Source organism: Desmodus rotundus, chromosome 4 (assembly GCF_022682495.2).
Source record: "Desmodus rotundus isolate HL8 chromosome 4, HLdesRot8A.1, whole genome shotgun sequence".
NCBI classification, from domain to species: Eukaryota; Metazoa; Chordata; class Mammalia; order Chiroptera; family Phyllostomidae; genus Desmodus; species Desmodus rotundus.
In genome coordinates this window covers 148,935,297-148,954,787 of record NC_071390.1, presented here as the reverse complement: position 1 = coordinate 148,954,787, position 19,491 = coordinate 148,935,297, and the positions used below count along the sequence as shown (strand labels likewise).

Genomic DNA, 19,491 nt, shown 5'->3' with positions numbered 1-19,491 from the left:
ATCTACTTTAACAAACTTACATATTTCCAATGAAGTTCAGGCCGATTGCTGACATTGTCACCATATAACAATGTAAACAGATAAAAATGTTATCATTGTAATTCTTTACTAATATATCATTTCCTCAAATGTAGTTATTTTTCAAGAAATTTATTTTTTGAATTTTTGTTATTGTAATTGAAATCAGTACTAAAGGCAACATAGAACATTTTCCAGAGTATTCTTAGTTCAGAGTACAGATAATTATGATGAGACTTAGTCTAAACTACAAATAATTATGATCTTTGTCTTTCTCTCTCCCACCTTAGTTCAGTAAGGATAGGGAAGAATAGGGACTTTTTGTTTATGTTTTATGATTCTTTTTGTTGGTCTTTTTTTTTTAACCTTCTAAAACTGATGGAGGGTCAAAGAAGATAAGTTATATCATTTATGAAATAGTGAATATAAATTAGAGTAACTTAGGGATGCCTTAATACATACACCATAGAAGGCATATAGTATGAGGTCAGTGCTTAGTGATTCAAAAAAACGTCTTGTTTGATTTACCACTTTGAAATTGGGTCTGCATTTGTTTGATCTTTCATGTTACTCTAAACCATATTAAAGTTAGAACAACTGAATTTATATTGTGACTTTTACATATGAGATTAATATATTTTGAGTTAGTTGAAAATACTTTTTTCAAAAAAGTTTTTATTTTATGAAGTACTTAATATCTGTTTTAAGCCATGAAAGTGTCTAGCATTGATTCTTCAGAACAGAAAAAAACCAAGAAAAACTTAAAGAAGTTTCTTACACGGCGCCCCACTTTGCAAGCTGTTCGTGAAAAGGGTTATATTAAAGGTAGGTAGAAGTGATGTCTGTGATAATGAACTTGGCCATAATCAGAAATAAGACATTTAAAACCTGAAAATTTTTCAAACTGTAAAAATGTTCTTATTCCTTATTCATGAAGTTTGTAATAACTTCAGTGATTAAAATATATTCGAGTAATTAGAATTGAGTTTTTTATGTACATGAAGAATTTATTTTAACTAAAGCATTGAGCAGACACAAATACCAGACTGAGTTTTTAGGAACCCTGTGCAAGAGGGACTAACTGCATGAACTCGGTCAGATGGGTGGCAGATTTTTACAAGACCTGATTTTTAGTTTTGAGATGCACTGATCAGAAGAAATTTTAAATAAACAATCATTAACATAGTAGAAAGAAGAAAAATATTGAACAAGCAATTTTGTTCTTGATTGTTTTCAGTTCTCATTTAACATAATTTAAAAATTAGTATAAGGTGTTTTTCCCTAATTTATACATGTGCTTATTTCAAAAGCACCATAATGAGATCTTGTCTTTGTAAGAAGGCATTCTTTAGAAATACAAAATAGGATTTTAAAGAATACACAATATACGCGGGTATACCTTTAGTTCTCACAAGCATGTTTAAGTCCAAAGATGACTCATGACTCAAAACAGTGATAGTTATTTGTAAATAAAGATACAGGTAAAAGATATATATCTTTTTGTGTCTGATTGCACAGTTTATGACAAAGACCATCATTGGAACCTCTGTTTGGAAAGCATCTAAATTAAAATACACAAGTGGGTTTTATTTAAAAGATATTTAAAACTTCTAGGAAGAGTTCAGCTAGTGAAGTGTTTCAGATTAACAACCTGAAGAGTTATAGACAAACAAGTACTTCCAGATAATCATACAAATTTGGCATTTTGAGTTTGGAATCTTAAAAAGGAAAACAGCTGACAAATTAATTGAAATGGATATGGCCACTGGTTTGTTCGCGGGGCCTGTTCAATGAAAAATAGAAACAGTTGCCATTTTATGGTGTTACTCACCACTTCACATATTTTGTTTTCCTGAATGCTTAGCACAGATGTGGCATTTCAAAACTTTGGGTTGAAAAATTAATAGAACAGCCTTTGAAACATATTTTGTGAAATCAGGTGTTGACACCTGAGCATGCATATGCTTGTTTGAGTACTCGAGTATCTAAGTGCTAGGCATGAACACCTGTTGGTGTTCAAGACTTGCAAGGTCCCTGCCCTCAGGAAACATATAAAAATGAGAGATGGACAAGATAACTTAAAAGCGTGATGTGTACTATGAAGAATCTCACCTTGTAATAAAATAGAGTGACTGGGTGATAGATACAGTGTTCAGAGGGTTTTCCAATGGAGATGACATTTAGCTGAGACCAGCAGTAATGAGATGAGGAGGAGCTGAATTTAGGGGCGTGTTGATCTCTGCACATGGGGTAGAAGATAATAAGGTTATCAAGCAAATATAAGTTGGGGGGCTCATGGAATTTAGTAAAGAAGAAGAATTATCTGAAATGAGATGGGAGGGGGGAGGCAGAGGGCAGGTCATGTAAAACGTAAGTTATGGTAAGCAATTCCGGATGCGTTGAATGGCTTCTGTTGCAGTGTGAATGGTTTAGCTATTTTGTGAACTAAATTTTAGCAAAGTGGTTCATTGTAAAAAACAAATCTCTTTCAGATCAGGTATTTGGAGCCAACCTTGCTAATCTTTGTCAGAGAGAGAATGGCACAGTGCCGAAATTTGTGAAGTTATGCATTGAACATGTGGAAGAGTATGGTAAGAAAATGATTTTTTTTTAATGTTAAGCATACCAGCCCATCATTTTGCCATCAAAATCCCTAGGATTTTATGATTTTGAGTGATGCAACCAAAAGTTCCTTAAAGTTGGAAGATGTTAAGAAAACCATCTTGTTTGCAAAAAACTTATACTTGTTTGTACTTGTTTTTAATTAAGACCTTTGTAGGCATCTATTAAATGTTCACTTATGATTGATGAGTATTCTTTTAAGCCATTTGGAGTTGGCATTTATTTGCTTAAAATGAACAAGTAGTGATTGTGAAACTGAGTTTATTAAGAAATTATTTGACAATGTAGAGGATATGAGGAGATTGTGTTCACTAAGAGAAAGTTTCTTCTGTTTTTAATAAAAATGAGGTATTTTAAAACTTAAATCAACTAGAAAGTTATCCAATCCTTTTTATGTCATTTACTATAAAATAAGACAAACTAATTTATATTTTGATTAATTCTTAAATGTTTATAATATTTATCCTAGTTTTATGTAAATTAACAAGTCTTGACTAATCATTAACTTATACCTGTGTATTATGAGAAACATCTTGTACAGTTATTTGCTCTGTTCGTCATTTCTGCCGGTTACAGATCTCCCTGCTCTGCTTGTCAGTGCAGCGGTGCAGACGCCCTGCTGCTCGCCTTTATTTGAAGTTCAATGAATAGCTTTGTCGAATGTGTCCAACATTATTATCTAATGAATATTTAAATGTTTAGGCTTAATTGTGTGAATTTCAAATGGTTCTATTTCACACATAAAAGAAGTTGCTAAATATTCAAATTATCGATTGTTTTTGTAGAACCATTATTTTAGTTGCTAGCACATATGAATTTATGTATCATAATCAATATTAATATGACATTAATACTCTCAAAACATTTTTAAGAGAGTACTTTAATATGTGCATTTACATTATAAGAAGGCATGTAAAAAGTGGGTGGGCTGATTTTATCTGCTGGCTCTCTTGTAGAACCATCCCCAGGTGTCTACAGAAGTTTATCTTCAATTGTTGGCATTTAAAGTTTAATGAGGTAGTTTCCTTGATGATAAAATAGAGTTGTTGCTATTTATTAAACAGAATTCAGAGTGAATTTTTACCCCTTTCTGTGTCAAGCTTCTGGAAAAAGCTGTTTAGAGGAAAAGAATATTTGCCCATTTGATGTAGGCTAATATTAATAAGAATTCTGAAGCATGGACGTGTTTCTAGAAGAGGCAAACAAGTACTTTAAGTGTAAAAATATTATTTGTCTCTTAGGTCTGGATGTCGATGGGATATACAGAGTGAGTGGCAACCTTGCAGTCATTCAGAAGCTGAGATTTGCAGTCAATCATGGTAAGATCACATTCCCTGTTGTTATATCCAGAATAATCACTCATAGCTATTAGAATTAGTTACAGTAATATAAATTTTTTTCTATCTCTACTGTTTTTTTCAGATGAGAAATTGGACTTGAATGATAGTAAATGGGAAGATATTCATGTCATTACTGGAGCACTCAAAATGTTTTTTCGAGAATTACCAGAACCTCTTTTTACGTTTATTCACTTTAATGATTTTGTGAATGCAATTAGTAAGTGTGTAATTCTACTTCTATTTTTTTCTTAGATGTTGAAAATCCTCTCCACAGATTCAGTCACTACATTCTGTTTCATCTTTTTAAGTTTGTTCAGTGGATTGTTTTACTCCAGAAATTATAAAAGCGACCACCAGATGTCACTGTGTATCACCAAATATCAGGTTCAAAACTATGTCACTGCTTTTAGTTTCCATGCAATATTTCTAGTTATTATCTTTTTGCAGAGCAAGAACCAAGACAGCGAGTCGCTGCTGTTAAGGACCTAATCAAACAGTTGCCAAAGCCAAATCAAGATACAATGCAGATCCTTTTTAGACATCTGAAAAGGTAATAAAGTCTCAGCACAAAAGAGAAATAATATTTGGGAAAACAAAAAATAAGAGAACTGCATAGTTACGAGACATGATGTAGTGTATCCATGGGGCCAGATGCAGGTTCAGATCCCAGCTGTGCTACTTACTGTCTTTGCAACTTGAAAAAGATAGCTCCTTTGAGCCAACTCAGTTTCTCATGGAGAAAATGGCTTGGTACAAAGAATACATTAAAGTAGATATTATGTGTGTAGTACTTACATAGTGCCTAGCAAACATGTAGTAGGTCTTCAAAAGTTGTTACTAAAGTTAATGTGAAGATGAGATTGGTTATTAAACGAGGACTATTCAGTCACCTTAAAATAAAGCCATCATTGCTCTAAGTTACCTACGTAGCTACCTTGATAACTGATATTTTTCCTTCTGAAAGACCACTAGAACACTAAAATAAATGACTCAGTGGAAGAGATTTTTAAAATAAACTATAAAATGGGTAAAATTCCAAGTTTGGTCTCTGTGCCCTAATGAAATTTTTTGTCCCTGTCAATCTAGTGGAGTAAGCATTGTTACCTGAATTATAACTGATTTTAAGTTTGTCTTACTTTAAACACTAAGCCAAAATAACACACTTTTAAATCTGTTAGAGTATGTATAATTACATCGTCCAGCTGTGTGTGTCCAGAAGCAAGCTTCATATGACATTTGGTCTGTGTTCTGTTTGGCTAAACAGTTTATGTGTACCTTAGGGAAATGAGCACTTGTCCTCATTTCTAAATGCAAAGTGTTTATATTTGTAATACAGTTTGAAGAATTTACCGCTTTTGAAAAGTTTTCTCTTTTAACAATGTATTTTTTCCCCCTTAGAGTTATAGAAAACGGAGAAAAAAACCGAATGACCTGTCAGAGTATAGCAATTGTTTTTGGCCCCACTCTGTTAAAGCCAGAGAAGGAAACTGGCAATATTGCAGTTCATACTGTCTACCAGAACCAGATTGTAGAATTAATTCTGCTGGAAATTAATTCCATCTTCGGACGTTGATTTCTTTTTGAAGACAACCTGTGGAATAGGAGCCGGATTCTATCAGATTTCAAATCCTTATACATGTCGTATTTTGGTTTTGGACCAAGCAGTGACCCTTTGATTTTGCACTTTTTTGAGGGATCAGAAGGGACTGGAAGAGTCAAGATGGGTATTAGGCCCTCATATTTGCTGCTTTGTTGCAAGGTCATATAACTGTGTGTAATTTTCAATTAATTTTATCCTGAATGTTTGCATTTCATATTCTGAATTTCAGTAAAAATCAAAACTTGCAATTCTAACCAGTCATATACACTGGATAATTTGGTAAGAAATCTACATTTTTTCCCCTCAAATTGGATAATGTAGAACTTCTTCTCGTGATTTGTTAGGTTCATCACATGATAGATCAATATTTACTATCAGTTATTTTGAAATCACTCCTGGGCATTTTAAACAAAATGAAGTATATCTGTTCTGAAAACTGTGTATTTCTTGTTCAGGGTTTTTGCATGCAGTGCAGCCTAAGTGCTAAAATTGATCATAACCCAGACATAACTCCTTGATGGAGGCTTGCTGTCTTTTCCCGGGTTGCACAGCATCCTTATGGGCTGTCTTAGTTGCTTGTTTGAGCAGCACACTAATATTACTTAAAACACTGTGATATACTGGAGTTTAGTTTAGCATAGTTCAGTTCAGGGTATTTTGGGGCTGTCTGTGCTAACACTGATTTAGCTAACAATCGTAATTATATCTAGTGCCATACTGAAGTTTTGGTATGACCCTGTGGAAACAGTCGTTATCTTATGTAAATATAGGCTGAAGACTTAATATCCTTCAGTGTATGTATATAATTGTGTTGTATAGCCTCACAGTACATTCTGACCCTACATTTCTAATCATTATATTGGCAATCTTTTCTGTGAATATTAGGTTTCCTTCCAAAATAAGTCACTATTTGAGAAAGTTAACTGTGTGCACTTTTAGCTTTTAATTACATTTACAGGCAAATCACTGTAATGCAAATGGTACTGGAACAATACTGAATAGACTTGCTAAATGGTAAATGCACTACAAGAGGAGCCTTTTAGGTTATTTAATATGTACAGAATACATTAGAAAACAATTTATTACAGAATTCTAACTGCAGTATGAATAGTGGAAACCTATATGCAAATTAGATGTATATGTCAGATGGAAAATGACATTGCTAAATTTGAGAATTTCTTTTTACATTACTAATGTAGACTGGTTTGTACAATAAAAACAGGGTTTGGAAGATTTTGTTACAGAGAGCATGGTCTGTTGAAAATTTTTTAAAATGTATTTTTCTAGATTAACTGCTGTATATGAAATGTCTAATCTGAATAAAGAAAACTATACGAGGTGTAGAGATTTTTTCCATTAGAAATGCTTATTTTAGTTTTTAGTGTTTTTGTTTTTGCATTTACTGGCATACCTCATTTTAAAAATCAACTGAATCTATATTTTCTATGGCAAATGTATTTTCCTCATTTTACATCTTTCCTACCCACTCCATAACAATGCCTTGTTTGCCTTCCCCACCCCAGTTTTTTATTTCTTCATCAGTATTTGAAAGTGAATGATTTATAACAAAGTCTGCTTTTCTTAGCATCGCATTTATAATTTATAGATTGCCTTCCTTGGGAACAAATATTTTTTGTATGATCTATCTTAAAAACCTCTCACCTGAGTTTGTGATAAAAACTATTGTTAGTTGTTGTGATCTTGTTCAATTGATGACAAACCAGGCTATGGGAAAGCAAATTGTTTTGGGCAGGGAGAATAAACCCCCAAAGAGAATGTTTATATTTGCCTAAAGATATCCTTACCAATACATGATTTAGGACTGTCCTGTGTAGTGATCGTGTGCCAGGAAAACAATTAGACTAGAATCCGCGATGTTCTCTCAGTAGTTACAGATGTATCAGTGATTAATACTGTCCTGTATTTCTTGTTTCAAAGTACATATGTGTGTATGTGGTCTTCAGTGTTTTACCAGTCTGTAGCTAACCAGCGTGCTGGAATATTGTATGCACAGTGAGGTCAGTGTCTTGTGTTTCCATCCTTGTGAATTGAAATTTCTCACTTGTTTTTTTGTAATGACAAAACCAGTAATGTTTTCCTGTCTCAACAGCTTGAGTTTTAGTAGAAACTGTATTAAAGGCTGAAATAAATTGTCAGTGGAATTTCATTTACTAAATTTACTTTAGCATGTCATAAAAAAAGGTAGTTAGAAATTGAAAGAAAAAATGTATTGAAGTGTTATTACATTCCAGTTGGAAGAAAAATAATTTACATTTTAAAGCAGTAAGAAATTTCACCTTTTACTTGAAAAAGTTAATTATGAAATATTTCCTAAAAAATGATGTTACCTTTCAGACAGAGGCAAGTCTATAGATATTTTTTTCTTAAATGAAAAGCGCAAATGGAATAATGAAGCCAAACTTGAGACTTAGGCATTATATACACATACACACACACACACACACGTATGTAAATGGCTGTGTGTGCGCGTGCCATGGCTTTCGTGCAAATGAAAATTCATTGATAACTGTAAGGGCAGAGACCTTGAGACTTTGATACTGTGTTAGTTTGTTTCATCACATGCTTTTTTTGTAAGCCTGTAATATTAGATACTAGATATCAGCTGTGAAAGGGAAAAAATGTTATTCCATATTTATGCCAGGAGATTTTTTTCACCTTATGGGAGAGGCTTCTAATTAAATATTTAAAGCAAACAAGTGGTTTTCCATGACACGAATTTCTCCCTTTTTACGCATTTTTTAAAAAAGTACACAGAGAAGCCTGTCACATGTCATTTTAGTAAAGAAGAAAATAGTCAAATGGGAAAATAAAAACAGTCAGATGGGCGTCACACTCTCGTGGTCTACTAAAAGTCAAATGCTCAAATACTGTATCTAAATATAGAATTGAAAATGGGTAGAAAATAAGATTTTATGGAGTTTGCTAGTCTCGGAACTCCAGCCATCAGCTTTAATGATTCTCTTTTTGCAGAAAGCACTTCTCTGATGTGAGCTAGAAAAGGTGGTAAATAGGGACCTGAGCAGCCTGTATGTTACAGTTACAGTCCTGGAGGGGGGGCATAGTTGTTATTTATGTTTTTTAAACAGTACTGCAGTATAACTAATACAGTCCTATTAAATGCAACTTTAGTTGGCAACCAAAAAAAAAAAGTGTAAGTGCTGCCAAACAAAATCCACAGTCTTACACTAACGGAGCGTCCGGATCTACGGGAAATACACACGCTGTAAACCCAGGCAAGCGGAGGCAGACCCGTATTCTGGAGAAGGGGAGGCACAGATGCCTAATGAGACATTCTGTCACTGCTACAGACAAGGCAGTTCTGCTGAAGAATCTCAATTAGTCTTCTCAACTGAAGTTTTGTGGACCAGTGGTGGCTGTAAATATATTCAGCTGGAGTGAGCTTTTACAAATTAGCTTTATGTGACTATGGCACTTAAATGAACTCTTTCATTTCCTTCATTGCTTCCCTCTCCCACAGGAAAAAAGGAAAGAAAAGAACACTTTCATAGTACTCTCATAAACAGAGCACTTATAGACTAAGGGAGCTGGTTAATAAACCACTGCAATATGGATTTAGAAAAATCTGGTTCCTCAATTTTTCACATCAACCTCCCCTGTCTCCCCGCACTGCCCCCCTACCCTCACCCCACACCACCATGCTTTTATTTTACTACTTCTCAGTGTTTTCAGAAAAGGAGTTTCAGTTAAGGTTTGTAATCATTAATTCTGGTAGCCTGATCTTTTCCATGGTCCTGATAGCTGTGGCTCACACTGCAATAGCATTAAACCTTGTAATGCTGGTTAAACCCACAGTGCCGTCAGAACAGCCAGTGGTGCTCTATGCAGGAGCGCTTATCAGCAGGGCCTTTGCAGAGGGAGAAATCAGAACCACCATGAGGTCACGGTAGAGTACCTGGGGTAGACGCAGCATTGCATTCAAGGCCGCCTTTATTCTCCTGGGCATTTTGTAAGATTATTTATATTCTGGCAAGAGAAGTGGGAATCTTAGACACTGAAGTAAAACTGAGTCTCATCAGTTGATAAAGCAGGACCAACAGGAACCCTCACATTCACAGTTCTGTTTTAGGGAGGCCCAGAATTATTGTGAATGCTTAAGGCCATATGGTCAGTGGTACAAAATGATAAGCTTAAGGCTGACTGGAAGAATTATCTTGGTTACCTTATTTTAAGTTTGTGATCAATTTAAGTAAGGCATAGTCTGGCATGTTAAAATAATACCATTTGAAGAAGAAACTAGCAATTTGTCTACCTATTATGGGCATCTGTTTTTAAGCTAATTTTTATGTGGCATATTGAAACTTCTGTTTTCTCTTTTATATATATCATGTATATCTCTGACAAAGCAGAGCTTGGCAGAGGGTTGGTATTGCTTTCTGCTGAAGTTCTAGTTATATAGATAGTAAGCCCGCATTCTTCTCCCTCCCGGGCAAATAATCAGATGTGAACGCTTCTGTTTCTACCCACTGACATCTGGGCAGGCCACTGCGTACGTTAATCTTTATTTAATACGGATATCTGCTTTCACTCGTGTTCTGGAACTATGCTTTCCATTACTGTAGCCACCAATTAAATTGTCTTGTAGCAATTTAAATTTCATTGAAATTAAATAAATCTTAAAAATTCAGTTAGTCACAGTAGCCGCATTTCAAATGTTCAGTAGTGACGTGGAGTCAATGGCTACCATATTGGACAGGGCAGTTATGGAACATTTCCATCCTCGCAGAAAATTCTGGACAGTCCCGTTTAGAAGGTTGGTTATGAGGAATACATGCTGTAAAAGGTCTCTCTCTCATGCTTGTCTCTTAAGTATATGACCCTGGGAGAGTTTAAAAGCAAGGAGAGAGAGATTTCCAATAACAGGCCTGCCAAGCCGATTATCTGTCCTGCTGTGGGCTCTCACGTTGGCGGTTGGGAGGATGGTAAATGTGACGACTTTGATACCACTCCGGGCAGGATGCTTTCAGTTTGCTGTAAACCGGTTCAGAACTGTGGCTTAAAAAAGCCTCAGTTGATAGCGCGCTCTGGGACACTTAGGAATGCCGTCCTATAACATTTCCGAGGTTTATGTGGCAGTATTCCTACATTTAGATTCCAGGAATTTTCAGTTCAGTGGGAAAGATTCTTCTGAAATCCTATTTTAGAAACCGTCTATAAACAATTAATGAAAGAAATGGTTCTTATTAGAGCTTTCCCTTGGGATCCAAGCTACTTCACCTTGTATTTACTCCTGATTTCTAATGATGCTACATACGAAGCAGAGAAGGTCTTGAAGAGCTACATACAAAATTTCCCTTTAAATGGGAACTGAAATACAGCCACAGATACAGGGAAATGGTTGGTAGTCTCAAAGCACTTCAGTAGGTCTCACATGATTTCACCAGCTGCCTGCTAAAGTAAGGACAAGGGACATGGTATACAGATCCCATAGAGTCCATGATGACTTAGCAGTTTCTGTTTTTTATCAAGATGATTGTTTATTGTAAGGGTTCCAGGCCAGTTTTTTTTTATTTTTTATTTATTTTTTTTTTCAGAGCTCTTCTATGCATTGTTGACATATGCAATGCTCACATTGAAGAAGATGGTGCTGATGTATTTTCAACCCTGTTGTAAAGGCTTTCTGTTAAAATTCTATTTCTAAAATAATTTCTATTAAAATTCCTAGGCAGGTAGAACAGTAGTTTCCATTGACACTAAGTGCTTTAGTTCAGACTTAAGCAAATCCTAGGGTGGAGAAGCTTTGCAGTCCAGTAAAATGAACTCCCAGACTCTCCTCCCATCTTCTCATTGAAACATGAAATACTTCTGTGTCGTGTCATCTTCTGCCTTCCCTTTATCTTCCCTCCCCTCCCAGCTCAGCAGTTAATGGTTACGTTAGACAGTCACATGACTGGCTACTCACAGAGACTTTGTTGGGACTTCTTGAGGCCTTCATGTCCAAAGTGCCATGTTTCCCACAGAGGGCGAATTTAAAGAGGAATCAGAGGCCTCCAGGAAGCCAGCACTGCTCTGCTGAGAAGGAAACTAAATCTTTTCTAAGAGGGAATCCAGTATCTTTGGATGACAAGTTCTGACTATGAGGTTCCCTGAATTCAACCCTTGATCTGATGTCATGTCTGACATCTGACTACATTTTTTAACTGCCCACTCTGATTATGTCCCTGTCTCTTGACCTGTCATACAAACCAAATTAATTGCCTGAGCATTGCCAGTAACAATGAACCTTCTTGCCCGTCCTATCACTCTCGTAAGTGCCTGTGCTGTTGGCACTAATGGTTCCCCCAAAACAGCATCAGACAATATGAGATTACTATTTTAAATAATGGGTAGTATGGAAACATCTCCCACTGAAGAAAGGTTGGAAAGAGACTTAATATAAACAGTCTGCTAAGGTCCCATTTATTCAACAAATGTGGTGAATTCGTTTTAGGTGTTCAGGCATAGTGTTAACTTCTAGGGATACAATGGTGAGCAAAACAGAATTCCTGCTTTTATGTTTACGGTGTTGAGATTGGTAATATGTCAAACAGTATAAATTCAGTTCTGACATACCCATATTGAGTAAGCGAACTCAGAATGGTCAATCTCAGTAGTTTTGTTAGTGTGCCTTTCAAGCGAGCCACTCATGTTGTGGTCATGCCTGCCTACTGAGACTGGGCTAAGATTTATTCTACACAGTTGAGCAGCATGTGAGTGACATAATTCTTGAGTACTTGTTGAGTTGGAGTAAGGCGGGTTTGTCAAGTACAAAATAATGTTGAAGGCTTTGATGAAGGCCTACTTTTAAATAGATGGAACATCCTGGCATGAAGCAATAGAATGTGGAATGGGACAGTCTCAATAAAGTATCGGGAAAAGCATGGATTTGACAATTAGTAATGGCCACACAAGTAACCAACATCATACTTCTGTATTAAAGTTAAATATATGGAGGGTTCTGGGAACATAGTCGTGGTGAAACAATAGTTTTTTTAATTTCCACATTAATACAGCATAATGACAATGACAGCAAAACTAGGTAACAAGGTAACCTCACAACCCCCGAAATATGAGCAGGTGGGGCAAAGCTCCAACAGCTCCGATGACACTGGTGTCTGTGAGAGAGGGACAAGAGAGAAGCAATACGGTAGCCTCTGAGAGACCTGGACACGGGAGAACTGCAATATGATCAAAAATGAAGGGGCTGGAATACTAGGCCCTAGGACTTGTCACAACTGCACAGCTCCCTTCCAGGACAACGCCTCACATGGGAAGGTTGCTAAGAGTGGAATCAAAATGGAACAGGATACAGACAGTAGACAAGAGAGACCATCTGGGTCAGAGTGGGGAAGGGTAGGTAGAGCCAGGAAATCCCGGGAATCAAGCTGCCATGTTTTTTAACACAATGTAAAAACAGGAATGAATCTGACGTTAATGAAGCTTTCCTGAATTCTGTCTGGTTCCAAAAGTTCAGGAAAGTTAATTTTACATAAAAAAGAGTAAAGTAATAGTATCAAGGCCAAATTCCATATAAAAGTATAGAAACAAGCAACATTCCTATGGAAACTAGAAGCCTGCTAGAAACACATGCCCACAAAAAACTAGAATCTGTTAAAATGAGCTCCACGTCTATAAGAAATATGAAAGAACATAAATCTGGTTATAAGAACTGAACAATAAGATGCCAAAACTCAGGAAAGAATTAGAAATATTTCAGAATTGTAAATAGAAACATAAGACAAATTAGATAATGCCCGAAAAGAAGCAGAAAGTTTAAAAATTTTTAAAGAGTTTAAAGATTTTTTTAAATTAAAAAGTGATGTTGAAGATAGGCAAAACAAAATTAACAGGGGTTCGTAAAGATGAAAAGGCAAGCAAAACACTAGAATACTTTCCTGAAATGGGAAAAGAAATTATGTGTAGTAAGAGCACACCAGCTAATTAACACTGACCTAAAATGACCAATATTCGGACATGCCAGTGAAATTAGCGAACTGTGAAGGAAAAGCAAATCTTTCAGGCATCTGTTTAAAAAGAGCACGTGATTTGTAAGGGAAAGTGTTAGATTATCAGAACTTATAAAACTCTACCAGATGAAAATGGAGCAATGTGCTTTAAGATTCTCAAGGAAAGTCACTCAAGGACTTTCCCTCCAACAAGTATAAAAGGTACAAATTGTTATCAGCATTTATGGATTCAAAACTACTTGCCATGATCCCATCTTTAAGAATCTGTTACAGAATGAGCCCGAGCTGGTGTGGCTCAGTGGGTTGAGTACCTGCCTGCAAACCAAAAGGTTGCCAGTTCCATTCCCTGTCAGGGCACATGCCTGGGTTGTGGGCAAGCAGGTGGCGAGCAACAGGCAACCAATCAATGTTTCAAATATTGATGTTTCTCGCCCTCTGTTCTCTGTCTGAAAATAAAATCTTTTTAAAAAAATCTATACAGAATCAGTTTCAGGCTATTGAAATGTATTAGAGACATCAACATAGTAACTGCTGTTTGAGCATTAAATATTTAATTACTTAGAGAAATAAGACTAAATGAGGGCCAACAAAGAATATACAGTCCTTAGTGGCCATATATGCCCTTACAACTGATGGTTTAGTATATTTTATTTACAATAGAAGAATGAGAACATGCAAACGTTTTCATGTTACCAGTGCTCATTTTGGGTGGTATTCCGATTGTTGTGTATGTAATAGGAAATCAAGCAAATGAATATTTATGGAGTATTCTATCCCTTGAGCCCTTGAGCATCAGGATCCTTGAAAACGGTAGGCACAGCTGTAATAAATAAGACACTGTAGTCTTAATTTGGATTGGGAGTATTGGTGTGAAGTCATGAGGCGGTATATCTACGTGTGTGTAGGGAGATGTGTGTTCTCGATAAGTGCCCACTGAAAAGACCTAGGAGAATGACCGACCCAGGAGCATCTCTGGTACCTAAACTTTGACCTTGAAATGTAATTTCTCATCAAAGATTTTCCTTCCATACCCATTTTATTATTTTAATCATAAATGGATATATCTTATCAAGTGCTTTTCCTGCATCTATTTATAAGATCATATGTATAATCTTTATCCTTTGTTTTGTTAACATGGTGGATTACCTTGATCAATTTGCATATGTTGCTCTATCCTGTGCCCCTGGAATGAACCCCACTCGATCATGATGTATTGTTTCTTGATGTATTGTTATAGTCAATTTGCTAGTATTTTGTTTAGGGTTTTTGCATTCCTATTGGTCTGTAGTTTTATTTTTGTGTTGTCCTCACCAGGTTTTGGTATCAGGGTTATGTTGGCCTCATAAAATGTGTTAGGAAGTATTGCCTTTCCAATTTTTTGGAAGAGTTTGAGAAGGATAGGTATCAAATCTTTTTTGAATGTTTGGCAGAATTCGCTAATGAAGACTTTTGGTACTGGAATTTTATTTTTTTGAGAGGTTTTTGATGGTTGTGTCAATTTCCTCACTGTTCATCAGTCTATTTAGGTTTTCTGTTTCTTCATGATTCGGTCTAGGAAGGTTGTATATTTCTAGGAACTTACCCATTTCTTCTAGGTTATTGATTTGGTGGCGTATAGCCTTTCATAGTATTCTGATTCTGTGTATATTTGTGATGTCTGTGGTAGCTTCTCTTTCATTTCTGATTTTGTTTATGTGGGTCTTTTCTCTTTTTTCCTTTAGTCAGTCTAGCCAGGGAAAGGCCATATTTGACAAACCCTCAACCAATATCCTCTCAATAGGAAAAAACTGAAAGCTCTTCCTCTAAAATCAGGAACAAGATAAGGATGCCCACTTTCACTCTTATTCAATATAATTCTGGAAGTTCTAGCCAGAGCAGTTAGGCAAGAGAGGGAAATAAAAAGCATCCAAAGTAGGAAGGAAGAAGTGTGTGGCAGTTTTTGTAGACGATGACTCTGCATATGGGAAGCCCTCCAGAGTCCACCAGCGAAGCTATTAGAAACAACAAACGCGTGCCGTGAGGTTGCAGGGTGCAGAATCAGTGAACAGAAACCCACTGCTTTCCTATATACTAACAGTGACACTTCAGGAAAATGAGTGAAACACGACAATTCCTTTTGCAGTTACAACCAAGAGAATAAAATGCCCAGGAATGAACTTAAAGGATGGGGAAGACCTTTATACTGAAAACTGCAAAGGATTATTAAAAGACACAAACACAAATGGAAAGATACTCCGTGTTCATGGGCTGGAAGAATCAACATAGTTAAACTATCTCTACTACCCAAAGCAATAAACAGATTTAATGTAACCCCCTTCAAAATCTCGGTGTCATTTTTTAAAGAAATAGAAGATGACCTCGCACTCAAAAAAAAAAAAAAAAAGAAAAAGAAATAGAAGAAAAAATCATCAGATTTGTCTGGAACCACATAAGACCCTAAATAGCCAAAGCAGTCTTGAGAAAGAACAAAGCTGGAGGTGTCACACTACTTGCCTTCAAGTTGTACTGCAGAGCTATAATAACCAAAACAGCATGGCATTGGCAGCAGAAGAACACAACACACCAGTGGAACAGAATTGAAAGCCCAGAAATGAAATCACAGGTATACGGGCAAATAATTTTTGACAAAGGAACCAAAAACACACAATGGAGAAAAGAAAGAAGAAAGCCTCTTCAATAAATGGCGTTGGGGGAATTGGAAAGCCACATGCAAAAGAATAAACATAGATTATAGTTTGTCCCCATGTACAAATGGATCAAAGACTTAGCTAAATATAAGATCTGAAATAATAAAGCACATAGAAGAAAACATTATTGGTCGTAGAAAACATTTAATAAATTTGATCACAAGGCCAAGGGAAGTAAAGGTAAAAAATAAATGAATGGGACCATATCAAATTAAAAAGCTTCTGCACAGCAAAAGAAACCAACCAAACAAAAAGGCAAGCAACTGAATGAGAGAGAATATTTGTAAACAACAGTGGCAACAAGGGGTTAACATCCAAAACATACTTAAAAACACCACCAAAACTTCAATTAAAAAAGTGGGCAGAGGACCTGAACAGACATCCCTCCCAAGAAGACATGCAAATGACTCAGATATATGCAAAGATGCTCAACTTCACTAGTGACTAGGAAAATGCAAATCAAAACTCCAATAAGATACCATCTCACACCTGTTAGAATGGGTATTACCGACAAGTAACAAGTGTTGGAGAGGGAGAAAAGGAACCTTCATTCACTGTTGGTGGGAAAGAAAACTGGCACAGCTGCTATGGAAAATAATATGGGGTTCCTCAAAAAACTAGTTATCACATGACCCGGCAGTCCCTCTTCTGGGTATCTACCCAAAAAACTAAAAACCATTTATTTGCAAGGATTTATGCACCCTTATGTTCACTGCAGCATTATTCACGGTGGCCAAGACATGGAGATAGCGACAGTGTCCTTTGTGAGAGAACTGGATAAAGAAGATATGGTGCCTATATATTACGGAATACTACTCAGCCATGAGAAAAGATGAAACTGCCATTTGCAACAACATGGGTAGACCCTGAGAATTTTATGCTAAGTGAAATAAGTCAGACAAAAACTAAGAACCATATGATTTCACTCGTGTAGGATATAAAACTGAAACTCGTAGACACAGACAACAGTATGGTGGTTACCAGAGGGAAGGGAGTGGGAGGGGAGTGAAGAGTAAAGGAAGTCGAATATATGGTGACAGAATATTTTGACTTTGGGTGATGGGCGCACAATGCAATGCACAGGTCATGTATCACAGAAATTACGCACTTGAAATCTACATGACCCTATTAACCAATGTCACCCCAATAAATTTAATTTAAAAAAATAAATGATTTTTAGAGATATGGCTGATTCCAGGTCTGGGACAGGAAATGTACATGGTGACTCTGCAAGATCTTGCTATGTATAGCAAGGAAACTATCAGATATTGCAAGGATATTGTCAAAAGGATCTGGAAGCAACTTGAAAAGGATTCCCGCTGGCCAAATACAGAATACGTGAACTTCAATGATGAGAATGATTGCAGTTAATTGAGATCCATTAATATGTTTTAACCCGTTAATTTATCAAAATGATATTTAAAAAGGTAATCGCCTTAACAGGAAGGTAAGGGGCCAATAATTATCTTCCTTCAGGCTAGCAAATAAAGGGAAGGAAGCATTTATCTTGTCTTTTCTGTATGCACTTGGGTGAGTAAATGGCAGATAGGGAAAGTATATAAAGAAGTATTCCAACTAAATTATAATTCAAAAAATAAATATAATACCCATTTTATGCCCCCATTGAGTTAATATAAGTGTTAAGCATCAATGGCTACTAGCATCATGAAAAGATAAATAACTAGATAACTTCATTCCTCTTGGAAGAACACATAGCCAAACCATCTTAGGGTTTGAGAGTTTAAAAGTGAACAGTCCAGCCCTGGAAGGGTGGGTCAGTTGTCGGAAGCATCATCCTGTACAGCAAAGGTTTTTAGGTACCATCCCAAGTCAGACCACATAGGTAGGTTTTGAGTTCGATCCCCGGTCGGGGAGCCTACTGGAGGCGACCGATTGATGTTTCTCAAATCGTTGTTTCTCCCTTTCTACAATCAATAAATATATCCTCAGGTGAGGATTAAAAAACAGTGAATAGTCCCATGAATTCCTGGGAAAGTATAAAAATACGAGATTTCAAGTGCACAGTTATTGAGAGGCAAAGTGGGAAGAGAAGGAAACTAAAGAAACTGGTATGCTTGCCTAGGAAGCCCTCTGAGGAACACAAGAGTCCAAACGATGAACTAAAGTTGACTATGGGGCATATAATCAAAATGATCATATAATAGTTCTAGTTTATAAAACTATCAGAAGGTTTAAATTCCCAATGAATTTTTTTAAAGTGCTAGTTAATAAAAAATGCCTTAAAATATATGCAGATCAAGAAGTACAACACAAGAAAGGCTTTTATCCCCAGCAAGTAAAATAATCTTCAAATAGACAACCCAGAAAAGCCATGAAAAGTCTTAAATGACCCAGCTCCAGGACCAGACCAACCACATCCCAGTATGCTCCTGCTTCCCGAAAAACTTGCAGGTGGAATTCGAGAACATATGTTGCTATGTCTGATACATAATAGAGACAATATTCAGAAGTCTCAAAATGGACATTTTTTCCCCAAGTTAAGGAAAAAATGGGTAGGTCAATGAAAGGAATGCTATAAATACAATCCTGGGTTGAGCAAAACCTTGACAAAATTGCGCACAATATCCTGTGGATAGAGAGAGAAATAACTTAGTGTCTGGTACTTGTAGAGAAACAACCAGCTGCTAAATAGTGAGTGTTACTTAAAGTAGCTTAGTGATATACCACAAGGATCTTGGAGCGACCTGAGCTTTGTCTTCATACCATGTGGTTAAGTTTTTTTATTGATAACTTAAAGCATAAAATATGCAGATAATATGGAACTGGGAATATTAACCAATATGGCTGACATAATCACATGCAAAATTACTGTATTTTGCCATGCGTAACGCACATCCACATTTTTGGCCCAAACTTTTGGGGGGAAAATCCTTTGTTTTAATTTTTAAATTCAATTTTGTATTTTTATTTAGATACTTGGTTTTTGTATTATAAAGGAATTTTAGCATTTATTTTTTAACATTATGGTGCAAGAAATTTTACGTAACAATTACTAAACACAAGAATTACTAAACACAAGGCATTTCAGATACTACCCATGTATAATGCATATTCTTATTTTTCACTAAAAAATGTGTGCAAAAATGTGTGCATTATATGCAAAATACAGTATATTAATAGACATGCTTCTGGCTGCAGCAGATTAACTTTGATCAGGTGAACCGTCCTGCTAAGAACTAGAGAAGCTAACACTTTTAAAGTCAATATTGTTGACTCAT

At 36.0% G+C, this 19,491-nt stretch overlaps 1 protein-coding gene across 10 annotated transcripts in view; it reads left to right on the top strand.

Annotated features, from left to right (window-relative positions):
- ARHGAP12 (Rho GTPase activating protein 12) overlaps positions 1 to 17,526 on the top strand; it is a 123,039-nt gene extending 105,513 nt beyond the window's left edge. For 9 of the 10 annotated variants that reach the window (XM_045183061.3, XM_045183058.3, XM_024573863.4 and 6 more), the window contains 6 exons: positions 727 to 843; positions 2,511 to 2,609; positions 3,882 to 3,959; positions 4,063 to 4,197; positions 4,428 to 4,530; positions 5,379 to 17,526. In XM_045183061.3, the coding sequence (XP_045038996.1) occupies positions 727 to 843; positions 2,511 to 2,609; positions 3,882 to 3,959; positions 4,063 to 4,197; positions 4,428 to 4,530; positions 5,379 to 5,553 (707 nt within the window). In that variant the 3' untranslated portion in view covers positions 5,554 to 17,526. The remainder of the gene's footprint in view (positions 1 to 726; positions 844 to 2,510; positions 2,610 to 3,881; positions 3,960 to 4,062; positions 4,198 to 4,427; positions 4,531 to 5,378) is intronic. The other variant, XM_045183059.3, reaches the window with a different exon arrangement.
- The last annotated feature ends 1,965 nt before the right edge of the window (positions 17,527 to 19,491 follow it).